General features: G+C 49.4%; 1 protein-coding gene across 1 annotated transcript; it reads right to left on the bottom strand.

Annotated features, from left to right (window-relative positions):
- Positions 1-283: 283 nt before the first annotated feature.
- Positions 284-21,218, bottom strand: TATDN1 (TatD DNase domain containing 1). The gene is made up of 12 exons (XM_078884073.1): positions 21,123-21,218; positions 16,905-16,970; positions 16,410-16,459; positions 15,485-15,548; positions 10,699-10,839; positions 8,441-8,483; positions 7,846-7,931; positions 7,182-7,222; positions 4,448-4,524; positions 3,830-3,900; positions 3,591-3,717; positions 284-486 (listed from the first exon to the last, which is right to left on the bottom strand). Exons 1-12 carry the CDS (start codon positions 21,157-21,159, stop codon positions 390-392), a joined length of 900 nt encoding a protein of 299 aa, XP_078740199.1. The 5' UTR covers positions 21,160-21,218; the 3' UTR covers positions 284-389.
- Between the last annotated feature and the right edge of the window lie 621 nt (positions 21,219-21,839).

The following is a 21,839-nucleotide window of genomic DNA, read 5'->3' as shown; positions in this document are numbered from 1 at the left end:
GAGGGGAAGATGTATTGAGCAGGAGATGGAGCGAGGGGGATATGGAACGAGGGGGAGATGGGGCGAGAAAGAGATGGAACAAGGGGGAGATGGGGCAAGGGGGAGATGGGGCGAGGGGGAGATGGAACGAGGGGGAGATGGGGCGAGGGGGAGATGGGGCGAGGGGAAGATGGGGCGAGGGGAAGATGGGGCGAGGGGAAGATGGGGCGAGGGGGAGATGGGGCGAGGCGGAGATGGGGCGAGGGGGAGATGGGGCGAGGGGGAGATGGGGCGAGGGGGAGATGGGGCGAGGGGGAGATGGGGCGAGGGGGAGATGGGGCGAGGGGGAGATGGGGCGAGGGGGAGATGGAAGAGTTGAGCGGAGTTGCTGTAGATGGTTCTTCATGAGGCTAGAGGCGGAACAGCTGAGTGGAGTTGCTGTAGATCGTTGCTGCGAGCTCTGATGGATCCTCGTCGCGAACGGCTGCGATGATTTCTAGCACTTGACTGGAACAAGATCACCACCACCACCATCACCAACATCACCACTGTCAACATCATCGTCAATGACATCAACTAGATCATCATCATCACCATCGCCACCATCAACATTATGAACATCATCGTCATCACCATCAGTAATCACCTTCCCCACCACCATCAACATCGCCAGGAATATCAACAAGAATTGTGTATGTGTTCATGTGTTCAGTGTATTGTGCATATATTGTATGTTTGTTGTGTAATTGTTGTATATATTGTGTACATGTGTTGTGTGTCTCCTGTGTGTTGTATATATCGTGGGGAGCAGTTAGCATGCTTCCGTTGTGTGTGTGTGTTATTTACACTCTGTATGTTGTGTGTGTGTTGTGGACACTGTATGTTGTGTGTGTGTGATGTGTACACTCTGTACATTGTGTGTGTGTTGTGCACACTGTATGTTGTGTGTGTGTTGTGTACACTATGTATGTTGTGTGTGTATATGTCTCCTCGGTGGTGACGGACTGTAACACTATGGTGCCTATGACCATTGCCAATTCCAATCATGGAGCACGTTGCCACCACAGCAGCTAATGGGGGTGCTGGATGGGTGCGAGGAGCTGGTAACGCCTCTACCTTCAATTGAATTACAACGAAACCACAAAATAAATATCTAAAAAAGCTAGTGCCGGAGACTCTGGGAGGAACAGGAGTCTATGGCACTGCCTGGCCGAACCCTATTTGGTAGAGCCAGGACACTGAACCCATACCCTCGGGGTTCCTCCAGAAATTGCAAAAAACCACTGCGAGTGGCCACATGGAATGGTCGAATGCTCACTGCGGAGATGTTGCCATTCCTCTGTTGTGAGCTGGATCGGTACCGCCTGGATCTCTGTGGTTTTCGGGAGGTCCAGTGGACTGGCTCTGGCTTCAGTCACCATGAGGGGTTGAATCCTCTACTAGGGGCCAAACAACAGGGTGTGGCTGTTCTTTTGAACAAAATAATTAAGGGGGTCATGGGAGCGTAGCAGTGAAGTGTGAAAAGTTGTAAGCCCCAGGCTACTATGGGCTTGCCTCCCCATCAACGGGAGGCAATGAACTGTGGTGGTTGCTTACGCCCCCACCGAAGATGAACATCAGTGGGAGGATGCAAGCAAGGCCGATGAGTCAGATGCCTTCTATAACATCCTGTCTGAGGTGCTAGCTAAAAAGTGGCCCCTCAGGATATAGTCATCCTTTTGTATTACTTTAATGCCCGAGTAGGTCATGACGCTGACACCTGAGCTGGAGTGATTGGAAGGCATATGCCAGATCAGCTCAATAAAACATGGGAGGCTGTTAGTCTTCTGTGCAGCCCATGGACTTGTAATTACCAATACGCTCTTCTGGCATCGGCACATCCATACATTATGGATGCACGCCGGGTCCAAGCAAGAACATCCACTGATGCGGAACAGCGGATGCGGGCCCATGTCCTTGACACGAGGACCTACCGTGGAGCTGATCTGCCCACTGACCATCGGCTTGTTATCTGTAAAATGTACCTGCCATTCTTCCACTCCGGTGGTTGATGTACATCTAGGACCCCATTCAAACCCACAATGGCCTGGTCTCAGCTAGCTGATGATTGCTTGCACCTGGGGTTGGCATCTTCCTCCTCTCCTGATACCGAGGGGAAATAGGCCAGGTTTAGGACTGTGGCTCATGCAGCTGCAATGGCTGCTTTAAGTACATGGTACAAACCTCCCGAGAGACCCTGCTGAGGCTACGGTACCTCAAATATTGGAAGCGGTCACCCCAAGTGGCATCTGTTGATGAAGTACGGAAGGCAATCCAGAGTCTAAGACCAGGAAAGGTGCCGGGCAGAGATGATCTCCCAAGTGAAATTCTCCACCACATCAACTCCCCATTGGTGATGGGGCAGTTGTAGAGAGTGGAGAGCTTCCCATAACTGGGCAGTGCGCGTATGGCCGGCTCCGGTTTTACAGCAGGGGTCTTACTCCAAATCAGTCGAGAGGCATTTTATTTTCATAGGCTGCGTAATGCTGTGTGGAAGCTCCCTGGGGTCTGTGGCTCCACACAAAGCTTCGAGTCTTCTCGGCCACGGTCATGCCCTCCCTTTTCTATGCTTATGAAACATCACCCACCTAATGGCAGATCCGTGTTTAGGTTATCTGCCTGATTTGTGAGCTCCTCACACAATCCAGCCTGGTTAAACTCCTCACACAATCCAGCCTGGTTAAACCCAGGATAGATTGTGTGAGGAGCTCACAAATCTGGCCGGCAAGGCTGCATTGGCTGGGCCACGTACCCCGCATTCCCCAGTCACCACATGCCTACACGGCTTTTGTCCAGCTGGATAGAGGGGACTAAACAGGCGCGGCATGGGCTAAAGAGAAGATGGAGTGATGTGGTACAAGAGGACGTAGAACTGAATGGACTTGCCAATGACTGGTACCAGTGGTGTCAAAATCGGCCTCTGTGGAGGAGGCTCGTGAAGGACGCTACTGAGCAGTTCGAGGCAGTCGCCTTCCAGAAATAATGGAGGGCAGAGGAGCGACAATAACGTGCGGAGAGCCGGGCGGTTAAAACGCAGCAAGCTGGCACAGTAGGGAGCAAAGCTGGTGTGTCTGCCAGTCATCCCAATCAGTCAACCCATAGCACCTGGGTTTGTCCCGTGACCTCCTGTCAGCGAGCTTTCAATACTTCATGTGGCCTCAAAGTGCATATGGCCTGGCACAGACTCCGCGGTGATGTCACCGCCATTTAGTGGCGAATGGCGGTTGTTGTGGCAGTTGTTGTTGTTGGAGATCTATAGTGTAGCGGTTTGCACACTGCACTACAGATGGAGTTCGATTCCCGCTCATGGACAACAACAGTGATGCTTATCTGAACCGGTCCTGGGCCTTCCCTACGTCGACTCAGCCTCAAATGAGTACCTGATGCCACTGGGAAGTCAAAGGCAGCCGGGCGTTGTACTGGCCACCCACCCCCTCGGGTGTCATGTTGGTTTTCATAGGGGATCGCTAACAGCACTTGTCCCAACAGTCTGTTCAGGCTATACGGGGAATCGTTGTTTTTGTGTGTACGTATGCGTGTGTATGCTTGTGTGTATGCGTTGTGTAGGTTACACGATGAAGCAGGGCTCGTGTCTCCCTTTCAGCGCCCTCCCCTCCTCCCACTTCTTGCTGCAGGGGAAGTGGGTGGAGACGAAGGGGAACCCAGCGTGGAGGGGGCGCACGGAGCACCACGGCGCATCTATCGCAGCACACCCCCACAGCACCATCACAGCCGTTAACTCGGTTCATTACATTCATCACCATGGTTACCACACCCGTCGCTGTGTTTCCACAACCGTCGCCATGCTTACCTGTCTCTATGAGAAGGCGCTCAGCCGGGATGCTTTTGATGGCGTCCAGATTCTCGCGCGTCTTCAGTGAACTGGGAATAACAACTGCATCACCATCTAACCACGATCACAATCTTAGCACAACCTAAACACAACTTGACCACAACCTAACTACAATCACAACCTAACCACAACAATAACCTAACCACAACTGAACCAATCGGGCTTTGCGTGGTACTTCTGGGGGGGCGTATGTGGCTGATGGGATGTGTCCGGTGGTGGTAGTGGTGGTGATGGTCGTGGAGGTGGTGGTAGTGGCGGTAGTGGTAGTGGTGGTCGTGGAGGTGGTGGTCGTGGAGGTGGTGGTCGTGGAGGTGGTGGTCGTGGAGATGGTGGTCGTGGCGGTGGTGGTGTTAGCGGTGGTAGTGGAGGTGATCGTGGTGGTAGCGGTGGTAGTGGTGGTAGTGGTGGTGGTGGTCGTGGAGGTGGTGGTAGCGGTGGTAGTGGTGGTTGTGGAGGTGGTGGTCGTGAAGGTGGTGGTAGCGGTGGTGGTCGTAGCGGTGGTAATGCAGATGGTAGTGGTGGTGGTCGTGGTGGTGGTGGAGGCAGCGGTGGCTGTAGTGCAGGGGGGAGCTGTACCAGCCATTGATGCCGATGAAAAGTCCCTGCTCCACGATAGCCGCTGCCTCTTCCTTGCTCCCATCAAACGAGTGGACCTGGTGATAACAAATTACAACAGCTGTAGACTGTTCTGGCTATGATAATAACAACAATCACAACCATAAATAATAACACAGGAAGTGTTTAGATGGTCAAACGCAAACTATGTTACCGCCCTGTGTTATTACTTCATCCTTTACCCTTGACAGATATGTTGGGGTTTAACAAGGACAGGGTGAGAAATGAACAAGTGAGCGGATGTCTCAGGGTGGTAGAAATCAGAGAAGATGACAGAGAGAAAAGACTGGTGCGGTTTCGTCATGTCGAGAGAGACGACGGAAAAAAGATGTCGGTCAGAAGATGGCAAGTGATGCAAGGGGAAGGAAAGATATCAAGAGGAAGAAGGCAGATGAAGAGGTGGGGGGGGGCATGTGGTGCGATCGGACATGGTGGCCCGATGAGCAGAAAAAAAGATGACGCAGGACAGGGCAGCATGGAGAAGGTTGGCAGGGGACAGCAGAACACCCCACACGAGTGGGACAAATGCGTGGAAGAAGAAGATGAAGACTTTTCTCCTTTTCCGGCCTGTTGATGCTTGAAAAACGGGTCCCAGAGAGAGAGAGTGGCGAGGACGGGAAGAGGGCCAGGGAAAGGGATGGGGAGAGGGACAGGGGGAGGCAGAAGGGCGGGGAGAGGCAGACGGAGAGGGACGAGGAGGGGAGAGGGCCAGGGAGAGGAGCAGAGGAGAGGGATGGAGAGAGGGACGCGGAGAGGCAGAAGGACGGGGAGTGGGTGAGAGGTACGAAAGGAGGGGGGGGGGGAGAGGGATGGATAGAGGGGAGAGAGGAAAGGGATGAGGAGAGCGGTGGGGAGGGGGCCACCTCCTCCTTAGAGCTCGCAGGCTCAGTAGAGCCGAGCCTGGACAGCAGCAGCAGCTATAGCAACTGCTGGTGCTACTACCAGCAGGGGGCGCTTGATTGTTTTAGACGGAGCTAGGGAGCCATGTCTGAGCACAGAAGCTGCGTGGCAGGGACAGGGGCAGCGCAACAGTCGTCCCGCATAGAGATGACATGGGGGAGAGCTTGGCATCGACTCCCGGGCTCCTGAGTAGAGTTGCTGGCCACCCACCCGTCCGTGTGCCACAGTGCCAGCTTTTATAGGTGCTGCTGCTCGCTAACAATACTTGCCCCAATAGTCTGTTATGCCCATACGGGGGATCTTTGTCATTATTTGTGCATGCGTGCTTGAATTGGAGGCTCTGCTACTGAACCTGAAGCATGCCACTAAGAGGTGGGGCCTTTACCATCAGCACCAACAAACCTTAGCACCTCCCTGGGTATTTGTGTCATCAAACGCGCTGTTTGGAAGCTTACTGGTCTATCACTGCACACGAAGCTTTGGATCTTCTCGGTCATCTGCACTGGTTTGAAACATTCGGGCTGGTCTACCTACGATCCATCCAAGATCACAGATCACTGATATTATCTGGACACAGTCCAATCATCAGTGAGCTCCTCTGGTCGGCAAGGCTGCATTGGCTGGGTCATGTAGCCTGCATGCCCAGCCACCACATTCCCAAGCAGCTTCTGTTTGCCTGGACAGAGGGGGCTAAACGGGCATAACATGGGCTGGAGAAGAGATGAACCGATATAAAAGGAGGTTTTACCCTTTCTGGCAATAAATCACAGATGTTAAGATGTTAAAACACCAAACTGAAACCTTTTGCAAGGAAACATCTCTGTATTAAACATATATACTTGTGATGAACATGCAAACAAAAAAGCATGTTCTGGTAGTATATGCATTCTCTTTGAAACTGATTGGTCTTCTCCAAAGACAGCTTTCTTTAAAGCCTAGTCTCAAACAGTGTTATACCAGTAAGAAAGCTATCCGTTTAAAAGACAATGCATATTCTACCAGAGCATGTTTTTTTAGCATGTTCACCACAAGTATATTTGGTTAATGCAGATATGATTCCTTGCAAAAGTTTTCAGATTGGTGTTTTAACATCTTAACACAACTGTTTTATTGCCAGAAAGGGTAAAACCTATTCTTATATTTGATACTGGCAAGGGAGGTCCCATAATGTAAGTGGACTGATATGGTACAAGAAGATGTGAAGCTGAGTGGACTTGCCGAAGAATGGCACCAGCGGTGTCAAGATCGGCGTCTATGGAGGAGGCTCATGATGGACGCTACTGGGCAGTTAGAGGCAGTTGCCCTCCAGTAGCAACGTCGGGCAGAGGAGCGATGCTCACAACAACGTGCAGAGCATCACACGGCTAAAATGCAGAGATTTGGCACAGTGGGAGCCACAGGTCAACCCTCAAGTCAACCCATGGCACCTGGGTCTGTCCCGTGACCTCCTGTCAGCGAGCCTTCAAGTGGCCTCGAAGTGCACCTAGCCTGACACAAGTGTCGTGGGGCGATATCAGCCACTTCGATGATTAGCTATCATCATGTGTGGCCAGTTTACCTCTGAATAAAAGCTAAGAGCTCAGGGGATATAAGCTGGTAAACAATATAATTATTTAAAAAAAGGTTAACTGGCTAGATGTGATTTTCCATGTGAGCATTTTTTTCCAGAAATACGTCAAAATCAGAACTTTGAATTGATTCTACAGATCTACACTCGAGATTATTATTGATATTTATTACTTCCCTTAATTCGTGTCCCCCGATCCAGATGTGAGCGAACCGATCTAGCACTCACCACGCCGCCCGTGAAGCGATCCCTGTTTCTCCTCACGATGTCTGTCACACGCAGTCACGCGCACGCAACACACAGCAAAAGACAAACATCGGCCCACATCGAGCCTTTAACAGACTTGTTGGGCAAGTGCTGTTTGCGAGTAGCACCTACGAAAGCCGGCACAAACACAACAACAGCCACCATTCGTTACTACACGGCGGTGGACGTCACCACAATGCCTGTGCCAGCCTACGTGCACTTTGAGGCCATGTAAAGTGTCGAAGTCTCGATCGCAGGACATCAGGGCACAGACCCAGCAGGTGCCATGGGTTGACTGACTTAGATGACTGGCAGATGCACCACCTGTGCTCCTACTGTGCCAAATTGCTGTGCTTTAGCTGCCCCGTGCTCCATGAGAGCGAGTGAGTGTGTGAGTGAGTGAGGATGTGAGAGTGTGTGTGAAAGTGTCAGTGAGAGTGTGTGAGTGAGCGAGTGTGTGAGTGAGTGTGAGAGCAAGTGAATAAGTGAATATGAGTGAGTGGACAGACTTTGTAAGTTCTCTCCCCCTGGTCTCCTGAGTTTAACTGTACAACTGGCTGAGAGTTGGAGTCAGATAATGGAGGATAACAAAGCTGTGTGGAGCTGTACTTGGATGGGGCTGCACTTGGAACGGGCTGAGTCTCACCAAGGAAGTCGCTGTGTGAGTTCCTGCAGTGCAGGAACATGGGGAGCCGAGTTTCCTCGGCCACCTCAAACTGCTTCTCAAAGAACCTACACACACGGAGAGATGCGGGGAGATGCGGGGAGACACGGGGGGAACACGGGGGAGATGCGGGGAGACGCAGTCAGACATGGGGAGACGTGGAAAGACACACGAAGATGTGGGAAGACGCGGGGAGACACGAGGAGATGCGGGGAGACATGAGGAGACACGGGGAGACGCAGCCAGACGTGGGGGGACACGGGGAGACATGCTGTGTGTGCTGTATGTCTATTGTATGCTGTGTGAGCAGTGTGTCCCCGTGTGTGCCGTGTATGCCGTGTGTGCTCTGTGTGCTGTTTGGCCCCATGTGTCGCCGTCTGTGCTCTTTGTCCTCGTATGTGCTGTGTCTCCGTGTATCCCCGTGTGTGCTGTATGTGCTGTGTGTGTTGTGTGTCTCATGTGTGATGTGTCTCCTGTGTGCTGCGTGTCCCCGTGTGTTCTGTGTGTCTCATGTGTGCTGTGTGTCTCCTGTATGCTGTGTGTCCCCGTGTGTGCTGTGTTCCCGTGTGTGTCTCACTTGAGCTGTGTCTCTTTGGCACAAAACTGGAGCCGGTCGTAGTCTGAAAACCAAAGAGCAGAGAATGAGAATCATAATCTGTGTTTGTACTGCAGGAGGAGGAATGCGATGAGCTATAAACCTCTTTTTCACAGATGTCCAGTTCGAGGGGCACAGGGTCAGAAGAACAAACACACAACACACAAACACGATGGGAGTGCAAAGTATAGGAAAGGTAAACAAATCACGTATGCAGTAAACCCTTGTTAATTCGACACATATGGCCTTGCCGAATTATCTAATTTTCCTAATTATGTACAATTGTACTCCCCAGTTCCTCCTGCCCCAATAAAAAAAAATCCTAATTTGTTTTCGAAAAATGTATTTCCAAGTAACATTACCATCAGTAACTAGCGCTGCATGCGAAGGAGGACGTGGTATGTTGCATGTGGTAGGTCACAGAGGTTGTGGCGGGGAGCTGAATGCACTTCGCATGGACTTACTGTACTGTATGTTCACTTTATCACTAAATTATGACTTAAACACCAAATTACACGAACTTAAACTTCACGTTTTTTACTTAACAATTCATGTTTACTTAAAGTCTACATTATTTTACACTTTTACACCACATTATTTCTATTACTGCTTTATGTAGGTGTAGATGACACTTCTGAGTAGGTTGGCTTGCACAGAGCGCATAAACAAGGTAAAGTTCAAAGCAACAGGTCTGCACTAACGCTCATCACGCGCACCACCACCAGACTGCTTCATCGTTTTGGCCGTGGCGCGTTGCGTCGCTCTACGTGCATGCCGAAATTGGACCATTCGGTACGGCAATTTGGCTCACGGCGAATTACTAATACTGGAAAAATGCCGAAAGTGCAGCCGTGCCGAATAATCCCCAATTATGAATTTGCAAGTAACGAATGAAGCCCACTGAACTGTTAGCTTTTTTTTCAGAAGTGACCCGGCCACCACAATTGATAGCTCAATGAAGTGGCTTATCGTGTGCAAATTTATAGCAGCAAAATAATAACAATTTTTTTTTAAAATCCATGGGGAGAGAGACATGCAAACTCCACACATACAGCAGCAGTCAAGGTCGGGATAGAACCCACGACCCTCCTGCATACCAGGCGAGGTAGTTAACATATCCTAGCCACCTCGGCATCAGGATCAGGATCCCACGACATCCTGCATACCAGGCAAGGTAGTTGACATCTCCTAGCCACCTTGGCTTCAGGATCAGGATCCCACGACATCCTGCATACAGGCGAGGTAGTTAATATCTGCTCGCCACCGTGGTGTCAGGGTCGGGATCGAAGCCAAGGCCTTCTGCATACCAGGCGAGGCAGTAAACATCTATCCACCGTGGTTTCAGGGTTGCGATCAAACCCACGACCTCATGCATACTAGGTGAGGTAGTTAACATCTCTAAGCCACCGTGGCTCAATGCTGTGATGAGATACCGCACCCAGCACCTGCACACAACACTGATGCCACTGTCGCTCCATCTCCTCCTGTGGGAGGCGCTCCGTTAACAGGTGGCTGCTCCATCATCAGTTCCATCCCTCTGCCTCTCAGCGTGATCACCATCAACATGGTCTGTCCACTACTGGATGGAGATCACTGTAGTTGGGTCTGTCTACCCTGTGTATGGCAGGGGTGGGCTGGCGGGGGTCGGGGGGGGGTGAGTGAATGATTGAGGGGATGGGTGGGTGAACGAGCGAGCAAGGAGTGAGCGAGTGAGTAGATGCATGGGTAAGTGGGTGGGTAAGTGGGTGAGTGAGTGGGCAGGTAAGTGAGTGGGTGGGTGAGTGAGCAAGTGGGTGAATGAGTGGGTAGGTAAGTGAGTGGGTGAGTGAGTGAGCGGATGCATGGGTAAGTGGGTGAGTGGATGAGTGGGTGGGTGGGTAAGTGGGTGAGTAAGTAAGTGGGTGGCTAATTGAGTGAGTGAATGGGTAAGTGATTGGTGGGTGAGCGAGTGAGTGAGTGGGTGGGTAAGTGAGTGGGTGGGTGGGTAAGTAGGTGATTGAGTGAGTTGGTGAGTGAGTTGGTGAGTGAGTGACTGAGTGGGTGGGTGGGTGCGTAGGTGAGTGGGCAAGTGAGTGAGCGGGTGGGTAAGTGAGTGGGTGGATAAGTGAGTGGGTGGGTGAGGGAGAGGGTGAATGAGTGAGTGAGTAAGTGGATGAGTGAGTGAGTGAGCGAGTGAGCGAATGGGTGAGTGGGTCGGCAAGTGAGGGAGCGAGTGAGCGGGTGAGCGAGTGGCACCTCACCCAGCCCACACTCCCCGACCGCCGTCACCTTGGGGGCTCCGCTCCGTGCCAGCGCCAGGAGGCGCTCTCCGTAGGTCTCGGACTCCGCCTCGAACTCGGCGCAGCGAGTCGGGTGGCAGCCCACGGTGCAGAGGAAGCGATCTGTACCAGTGGGGCCACCGCAGAGACTCCTCAAACAGAGACTCGGGACTTACACAAACAGACTCACACACAGAGGCTTACACAAAGACTCACCACACAGAAACTCACACAGACACTAACACAGAAACTCACCACACAGAGACGCACCACACGGACTCAAACGGAGACTCACACAGAGACTCCTCACACAAAAACTCCTCACAGAGACTCACCTAGAGACTCATACAGACTCACACAGAGGCTCACATACAGACTCACACAGATACATAGAGACACACACAGAGACTCACATACAGACTCACACATAGACTCACACAGAGACTAACACAAAGGATCACATAGAGACTCACACAGAGACTCACATACAGACTCACACAGATACATAGAGACACACACAGAGACTCACATACAGACTCACACATAGACTCACACAGAGACTAACACAAAGGATCACATAGAGACTCACACAGAGACTCACATACAGACTCACACAGATACATAGAGACTCACACAGATACATAGAGACTCACACAGAGACTTGCATAGAGACTCATCATCCTCACAGCAGCTTTTGGCTGGCCATCGAACAAATACTGTGGTCACCGCATCATCGTGCGGCGCTTTCAAATACGCTGCTTCTGCGGCCGTCTGGAACGCTCTTCCTTACGATATTAGGAAGCCACTGGGAGCTATGCAACTTTGAAATAATAATCGAGATTGACAAACTCACTTCTTTAAAACTGCTCGTTGTTGTATTTAGTTTGTTGTCCTCCGATTAGCGCGGTTGGCTACGTACGGTGGGAAAGAAGTTCAACACGCACATAACACTCTACATTACACTGCACACACTACGCTATACACTGCACACGACACTTTACACTATACTGTCATACACTAAGGTCCTATACATAACTATAATCTACACTATACACTACTATACATTACACTATGCACTACGATACACCACACTACTATACATTACACTATACACTACTAAATTGAAAATACATTTTGTAGAACTGTTGCTTGTTGTTGTTGCTGTGTTTTGTTTGTTGACCTTACCCCCCGCATCTCCGATTAGCGCAGTTGCCTATATACCCTGGTGCGAAAAAAGTTCAGCATACATACATAATCGCATACAGTGAGGGAAAAAGTATTTGACCCCCTGCTGATTTTGTACGTTTGCCCACTGACAAAGAAATGATCAGTCTATAATTGTAATGGTAGGTTTATCTGAACAGTGAGAGACAGAATAACAACAACAAAATCCAGAAAAACGTATTTCAAAAATGTTATAAATTGATTTGCATTTTAATGAGGGAAATAAGTATTTGACCCCCTCTCAATCAGAAAGATTTCTAGCTCCCAGGTATCTTTTATACAGGTAAAGAGCTGAGATTAGAAGCACACTCTTAAAGGGAGTGCTCCTAATCTCAGCTTGTTACCTGTATAAAAGACACCTGTTCACAGAAGCAATCAATCAATCAGATTTCAAACTCTCCACCATGGCCAAGACCAAAGAGCTCTCCAAAGATGTCAGGGACAAGATTGTAGACCTACACAAGGCTGGAATGGGCTACAAGACCATCACCAACAGCTTGGTGAGAAGGTGACAACAGTTGGTGCGATTATTTGCAAATGGAAGAAACACAAAAGAACTGTCAATCTCCCTCGGTCTGGGGCTCCATGCAAGATCTCACCTCGTGGAGTTGCAATGATCATGAGAACGGTGAGGAATCAGCCCAGAACTACACGGGAGGATCTTGTCAATGATCTCAAGGCAGCTGGGACCATAGTCACCAATAAAACAGTTGGTAACACACTACGCCGTGAAGGACTGAAATCCTGCAGCGCCCGCAAGGTCCCCCTGCTCAAGAAAGCACATATACATGCCCATCTGAAGTTTGCCAATGAACATCTGAATGATTCAGAGGACAACTGGGTGAAAGTGTTGTGGTCAGATGAGACCAAAATGGAGCTCTTTGGCATCAACTCAACTCACTGTGTTTGAAGGAGGAGGAATTGCTGCCTATGACCCCACGAACGCCATCCCCACCGTCAAACATGGAGGTGGAAACATTATGCTTTGGGGGTGTTTTTTCTGCTAAGGGGGCAGGACAACTTCACCGTATCAAAGGAACGATGGACGGGGCCATGTACCGTCAAATCTTGGGTGAGAACCTCCTTCCCTCAGCCAGGGCATTGAAAATGGGTCGTGGATGGGTATTCCAGCATGACAATGACCCAAAACACACTGCCAAGGCAACAAAGGAGTGGCTCAAGAAGAAGCACATTAAGGTCCTGGAGTGGCTTAGCCTGTCTCCAGATCTTAATCCCATAGAAAATCTGTGGAGGGAGCTGAAGGTTCGAGTTGCCAAACGTCAGCCTCGAAACCTTAATGACTTGGAGAAGATCTGCAAAGAGAAGTGGGACAAAATCCCTCCTGAGATGTGTGCAAACCTGGTGGCCAACTACAAGAAACGTCTGACCTCTGTGATTGCCAACAAGGGTTTTTCCACCAAGTACTAAGTCAAGTTTTGCAGAGGCGTAAAATACTTATTTTTCTCATTAAAATGCAAATCAATTTATAACATTTTTGACATGCGTTTTTCTGGATTTTGTTGTTGTTATTCTGTCTCTAACTGTTCAAATAAACCTACCATTAAAATTATAGACTGATAATTTCTTTGTCAGTGGGCAAACGTACAAATTCAGCAGGGGATCAAATACTTTTTCCCTCACTGTAGAGACTCACATGGAGACCCACAGAGATCGAGACACTCACACATACACACTCACAGAATCTCACAGAGACCCACGAGACACTCACACAGACACAGACATACTCACAGAATCGCACAGACTCTCACAGAGACTGAGACACTCACACAGACACACACATACTCTCAGAATCTCACAGACTCTCACAGAGACCCACAGAGACCCAGACACTCACAAGATAAAGACAAAGATCCCCCGTATAGCCTGTAACAGGCTGTTGGGAAAGTGCTATTGGCGAGGAATCATTGAAGGCTGGCACGGCACATGAGAGGGTGGGTGGCAAGCACCATGCCCGGCCGCCTTTGTCTCCCCAGTGGCGATGATTGTTACACACTGCACCAGGTACTCATTTGAGAACGAGTCGACCTAGTGGAGGCCCAGGACCGGTTCAGATAATCGTCACCGTTTTTGGCCATGAGCGGGAATCGAACTCTGGTCATTGGGTTCGTACAGCCCCCCACACACAGACACACACAGACTCACACACTTAACAATGCCTCACAGACACTCATACAGACTCACACAGACTCATACAGACCCACTCACACACTCACAGATGCTCACAGACTAACACCCTTAACACTAACTCACAAACTCACACAGACTCATAGAGACTAACACCCTTAACACTGACTCACAGACTCACACAGACTCACAGACTTTCACAGACTCTCACAGACTCTCACTCACACAAACTCACAGAAACTGGCACAGACTTGTAGCCTGCTGTGAGTGTGAAGCTTTGGAAGCTGCTGCTCACAGACTCACACAAACTCATGCAGACTTAAACACACACAGACTCGCAGTGACACAGAGACTCACAGACTTAACACACACTCACAGACTCACATCCTTAACACTGACTCACACAGATCCGCACAGACTCGTAGACTTAACACTGACTCACACGGACTCACACGGAATTACACAGACACGCACAGACTCACACAGACTCACACAAACTCACACACTCACACGGACTCCGACTCGCACAGAGTCTCAGTCTGTCACAGACCCACACAGACCACACACTTAACACAGACTCACAGAATCTCATAGACTCTCACAGACTCACACCATTAACACGGACTCACAGACCCTCACAGACTCACACAGAATCACAGACTTACTCAGACTTACAGGGACTGACACAGTCTCGCAATCTGTTGTGCGTATGATGCTTTGAAGCTGCTGCTCGCAGACTCACACAAACTCATGAAGACTCAAACAAACACACACAGACTCGCAGAGACACATAGAGACTCACAAACTTAACACACTCTCACACACACAACCTTAAAACTGACTCACACAGATCCGCACAGACTCGTAGACTTAACACTCACTCACACGGACTGACACAGACTCGCACGGAATTACACAGACACGCACAGACTCACAAAGACTCACACAGACTCACACACTCACAGAGACTCATACGGAATCACACCGACTCACACAGACTCTCAGTCTCTCACAGACGCACACAGACTCGCACAGACTCGCACAGACACATACAGACACAAAAAGACTCAGACTCACATAGAGAATCACAAACTCACACAGACTCACAGCCTAAACACAGACTCACACAGACCCATAGACTTAACACAGACTCACACAGACTCGCAGACTCACACAGACTCATAGCCTTAACACAGACTCATCCTGACCCTTACAGACTCGCACAGACTCGCAGACTCACACAGAGTCATAGCCTTAACACAGACTCACCCTGACCCTTACAGACTCACACAGACTCACAGACACACACGGACTCACACAGATTCAGACTCGTAGCCTGCTGTGTATATGAAGCTTTGGAAACTGCTGGGATAGTGGAAGCCGAGGGCGAGGAGTTCACCTGAGGTGTGAGCCAGCGCCAGCGCCTCCTCACTGTCGCTCAGACTGCCTCCCGTGATGATGAACTTCAACAACATCGGCAACATCATAAACAACATCACCACCATCAACATCATCAATATCATCATCAACAACATTACCATCCACATTATAAACAAACACCACCACGATCATCGTCACCACCATCTTCCACATCATCAACATCACCATCACCAACATCACCATCATCATCACCACCGTCATCATTATCAACATCACCACCACCATCATCAACAAAATCATTATCACCACCAACATCATAAACAACATCATCACCAACATCATCATCAACAATACAATCTACAATATCATCACCACGATCATCATCACCACCACCATCCACATAATCAACATCACCATCATCAATATGACCATCATCACTACCATCATCAACATTATCAAGACTATCAACATCATGACCATCACTATCCACATCATCAACATCACCAACATCACTATCACCACCAACATCATCACCACCAACATCATCACCACCATCATCATCATCAACATCACCATCACCATCTCCAACACCATCCACATCAACATTACCATCACCATCCACAGCATTGCCAGCACCACCATCATCAACATAACCATCATCAACATCACTAACATCATCATCATCACCACCACCATCATCATCAACATCACCACTACCATCATCAACCCCATCCACATCAACATTACCATCACCATCCACAGCATTGCCAGCACCCATCATCATCATTACCATCACCGCCACCATCATCATAACCACAACCATCACCATAACCACCACAACCATCACCACCATCATCACCAACACCACCACCACCACCATCACAACCACCACAACCACCACTATCATCATTACCATCACCACCACCATCACCACCAGTACGAACCTTCTCAACGCCTGCATCCACCGCTCTGCGGATGACATCGTCAAAGTCGTCTATCGGGAGAGACAATGGGGAGAGCGGTACTCACTCAAATACTAATTAAATTACTCCCTCACCCATCAACCCACTCACTCACCTACTCACTCACTCACCTATTCACACACGCATTCACCATTTCACATTCATTCGCTCACCCACTCACCCACTCACATTCATTCGCTCACCCATTAACCTACTCACCCACTCACTCACTTACCGACTCACTCACATTCACTCAACCACTCATTCACATGAATTTGCTCACCACTCACCCACTCACTCACATTCACTTACCCACCTACTCAATCATCTACTCACATTCACCTCTGAGTGATACATCTGTGTGAGATACCTCTGAGTGAGAGTGATACCTCTGTATGAGAGTGATACCTCTGATTGATGCTTCTGTGTGAGTGATAACTCTGTATGATAGATACCCTCTGAGTGAGAGTGATGTACCTTTGTGTTTTTGATGGCCTCTGTAGATGCCTCTGAACATGGGGTCTGTTAGGTTCACCCCAATATCTGAGTGAGAGAGACACAAAGACACACATACGGATATGTACACACAATATCAACAAAAACGACCATTGACCACTCAGTGGCGGTGACGTCACGACGGCGCTTGTGCCATGCTAGCTGCACTTTCAGATACAAAGACAATGATCCCCCGTATAGCATGTCATAGACTGTTGGGGAAAGCGCTGTTCACGAGCAGCAGTACCCATGAAGGCTGGCACGGTACACGAGGGGGTGGGTGGCCAATACCACGACCGGCCGCCTTTGTTTCCCCAGTGGTGATGTTTACACACCGCACCAGGTAACTCATTTGAGGCTGAGTCGACCTAGGGGAGACCCAGGGTCGGTTCAAATAATCGTCACTGGTGTTGGCCGTGAGCGGGAATCGAACTCAGGTCGCTGGGTTCATCGCACAGTGTAGCGCTGACCGCTGTGCTACCGCACACACACACAGACAAAGATCCCCCGTTTAGCCTGTAACAGAATGTAGGGGCAAGTGCTGTTAGTAGCAAGTAGTAGCAGCACCTATGAAGGCTGGCACTGTGGCACACACAGAGGGGGTGAGAGTTCAGCACTCACCACGCCTCTCGTATAAGTTGTTCATTATTTAGACATATTTAGTGATTTGCTTAACTTTGTTCTCTATGTTTCACACCTATCTGTAGTTATGAATTGTCAGTCACTGTTGTAACTTGTAGGACCCCGTGCCCATAACTGGAGATCTGTGAAAGAGCTTTATAGCTCATATTCTTTGGGTCTTTCGGTAAGGTCACGTAGATAGGTTCAAAAAATAAAAAAATAACCTATCTACGTGACTACCGAAAGACCCAAAGAATATGAATTCTGCAGTCACGAAAGCTTTAGGTCAAGATATAGCTTTATAGCTCGTTGCATTCCTCCTTCTGCAGTCTTAACATTATCCACAATAGAAGTGTTTGTGGGTTCAAGATTGCATAAGTATACATGTTATTAAACTCGCCACTACTACCCCAACACAGCCAATCAGTGAGAGGTTTGTCACGTTACACAATACGTGGCCAATTTAGTGACTAGTTCAGCACTAAACCGGTTGTTGTGTGTTGGAGAGTTAAACCCACAGGAACATTTACACAATCCGAGTAGCTGGTGATTACAGCAACCACAACAAGCAGCATAATTGGCGTATGAAAAATAAGAATAGGTTTTACCCTTTCCGGCAATAAAACACCAGATACTTTTGCAAAGAATCAAAGACTGCATTAACCACACGTATTTGTGAACATGCAAACATGCTATGATAATATATGGGCATTGTCTTTGAAACTGATTGGCGTACACCAGAAACAGCAGCCTTCTTCATGGCCGAGTCTATCAGTGTCAGACCCGAGAACAATGCCAAAATTCGAACAGTACAAAGACAATGCACATATCAGATCACTTATAGCTCAGGTGAGCACATTCATCAGAGTTGTGGAGAAATCCTCTCTTTCGTATATTTGGCCTGAGACGGGCTGGGATAAATGTGATGTAGTCACTTGAGAGTCCATCAGGGTGCGAAGACCAGAGGGGAGGGTCAATGTACATGCTTTGCGATTTCTATTAACATGCTAATCTCTCACATTAACATAGCCACCTCAGGGTGCCCGCCGTGGAGGCCGCTCAACGATCTAACATTATGATGCTCATTTTTACTTGGCAGCCCTTTGATTGGTGGGAAAACCTACCACCGTCGCGGTCGCTGCCCACCACTTATATTAACATTGGCTGCTGACATTTGGGCTAAGCCCATTTCAAACCTTTATAAACAGTTTACCTTTAGAAGCTAACCCCCTTTTCCTGATGACGAACGCTTATGCTGCGATCGAAACATCGTAGTTTTTTATTTTCTCTGAACTAATCTACGTGACTTTACCGAAAGACCCAAATAATGTCTCCCTATAGTGGCGATGTTTACTACACGTCCACTACGCCACATTAAGCAGTCACCTTTGCTCACTAATTTCTGCCCTGCACTCAAAGCTCACTTATTGATGATCCCTAGCTCACCCCACGACCCCCCACACTCTCCACCTCATAACCACCACCGTTACTGTTCCCTCTCATTATTCTCATTATACGGCTACCACTCATCAACCCCACTCATTCAATCCATTCATCATTTACTGTCATCAATCTCGCTTTCACTGAATGCACGCATCACCATCACAGATTCGCGTCCAATTGCTTCCTCTCATCTATTTCATTCACCTCATCTCCACCATTACATTCATATGTTGTGCGCCCTTGTTAATTCTGCATAAAGTGCCTTGGAGAAGGCGCTATAGAAATTATTGTAAGATAAGCCAACTCATTTGAGCAGGGCCGGATCAAGGTTCGTGTAGGCTCGAGGCACTTCTGTTTCGGCAGGCCTATCAGTGAGGACTTTCCAGCAGTTGTCACTGCTGCTGTCCATGTCACCACTACCGCCGCTGTCACCTCCGCCCGTTTTTCACGCGTCAGTACTTCGTCCGGATATGCTCAAAGCCCAAACATCTGACAAGCCGATCAGCCAGTGGCTCTCCAGAATGTTTACACTGCTTTAAGGATGTATATCTGGCCATTGTAGTCGGTCCACCCCGTCCCCTCTCCTGTCGAGGTGGGAGGTGCAGGATCCGCTCAATAGACAATAAAAATAATGATTAGTTTAACACGTAGGCTTTCGCGACCAATATCATCCATGATAGAGGTTTTTTGGGTTAGATCGCGTAAATATATAAAAGTGTCGTTAAAATCCGCCACCATGTGACAACCCTTACCAGTTGGCTGTGTCGGGTGGTGGCGGGTTTTAATGACGCAATCTAACTAAAAAAACCTCTTATGGAAAAATAGTGAAGCTTGGAGAAGATGGGTACGTGACTGCATTGTGTTGTCCTCCAGAGAAGTGGGAGCGACCTGACCACGGCTGCAACGGCGATCAACAGACTCAGCCTCTACGTCACAACACAGCTGAAATCCTCGGTCAAGAAGATTGCCCCGAATCTACATTTGGGGCGCGCCTCGTACTCTGGTCCAATCTCCGATCACCATTTGCCTGCTCTTAAACAATCCACACCTGGCCTACCTGCAGCTATGCAGAATGGTTTCCGATGTTCCTATATGCTCGAGTGCACAATTATCCAGCGCGGTGTGATTAATCATTAATAAAAAAACAGGGGTAAAAATTAGTTTTCATTGACACTTTAATTTTCGTAGGCCCCAGACACAGTGCCTACTACTGTGGCCTATTGGATAATACATCCCTGGTGGGTGAGTGGATGAATGAAGAGTGGGTGGCTGGGTGAGTGGATGGCTGGGTGAGCGGGTGAATGAGTGGGTGGCTGGGTGAGTGGATAGCTGGGTGAGTGAATGAGTGGGTGGCTGGGTGAATGAGTGTGTGGCTGGGTGAGTGGCTGAATGAGTGGGTAGCTGGGTGAGTGAATGAGTGGGTGGCTGGGTGAGTGGGCGAATGAGTTGGTGGCTGGTTGAGTAGGTGGCTGGGTGAGTGGGTGAATGAGTGGGTGGCTGGGTGAGTGGATAGCTGGGTGAATGGGCGAATGAGTGGCTGGGTGAGTGGGTGTCTTCTATACTTTAGGCTGCTATATATTTCCACACGATAAGCCACTTCACGGAGCTATCATTTGTAACAGCCATGCAGCTTCTAAAGAGCAACGTAGCTCAGTGGGCTTTAACTGTTTAAGAGGAAAAAAAAAGTAATATTTGTATATATTTAAAGTCATGTTTACCTTGCCTATAGTTAACACTCCCATCGTGTTAATGGGTAGTTTATTGCAGTAACGTTGCTCCCGTGCCCCACACTGGATATCTGATAAAAAGAGCTTTATAGCTCATCGGATTGCGCCTCCAGCAGTATAAGCGTTTTGATTCTGTAACCGTGGCAACATGATCGGGCGGGAAGGAGGAGGCGGTGCAGCCTGTCTCCTCCGTGGAGTTCGAGGCAATGAATCCAGGCCACGGCGCTAGGCGACACCGAGGCTTCACGCTAGCCCTGGGGAACTCGACTAGGCCTTGCCGCCAGTGTTTCCGTCTTCTACGGAGCTACAGGGCGCGGTCGGCGAGGCCGGGCGGGGTGTGGTCCTCTCATCGCGGCACTCAGCCACGGAGGGGAGAGGGATGAGGAGAAGGAATGGCGTCTTCTCTCACCCACGAATCTCAGCGCCGCGCTGCGAATAGCCGCCATTGCGAGAACAGAAGCCTTGCCACGCTCCCACTCGCCTGACGTCACGCCGAGCTGAAGGAACGCCCGGTGACATGACGTCACATCCCTCCCTCCCCCCCGCCACCTCCTGACCAGACGTCACTCGGGTGGTAACCCACCACCCTTTCACGTACAGCATGGCGTGACGTCTTTGATAAGCTGAAGGAACACCCGCTTACATGACGTCACGTCGCGTCCCTGCCCCTTCTCTAACCAGACGTCACTCGGGTGCTGAACCCACCAAACCTCCGACGTGAAACGTCATCCTACAGCCTAGCGTGACGTCATACGTAGTGTGAATTGATCAGATTCGCAAATTAAATTACAATCGATTAATCGAATTTGTCTATTTGGTTGGTGCTGATTGCCAGCTGATCGTTGCTGTGGTTGTATCGATTTCACTCCAAGTCTTTTCTAGAGATACTGTGACCACTTTATGTGTGAAAGTGCATCCTTGATTTTAAATATGCTAATTTGTTCATGAACTGACTGTGCTGGGAATTGATTTCTCACTGGAAAGGTGAGACAGAGTCACTCACCTGTAATGATTGAGATGGACCAAGAGTCACTTACTGTACTGATTGAGATGCACACACACAGAGGCGTAGCTAGGGGGGGGGGGGCAGGGGGGTACACGTGTCCCCGGGCGCCAAGGTAAAGGG

The sequence above is a fragment of the Lampetra fluviatilis genome, chromosome 77, assembly GCF_964198595.1.
Source record: "Lampetra fluviatilis chromosome 77, kcLamFluv1.1, whole genome shotgun sequence".
Taxonomy (NCBI): Eukaryota; Metazoa; Chordata; class Hyperoartia; order Petromyzontiformes; family Petromyzontidae; genus Lampetra; species Lampetra fluviatilis.
Note: the sequence above shows the minus strand (reverse complement) of the source record. Positions and strands in the feature narration are given on the sequence as shown.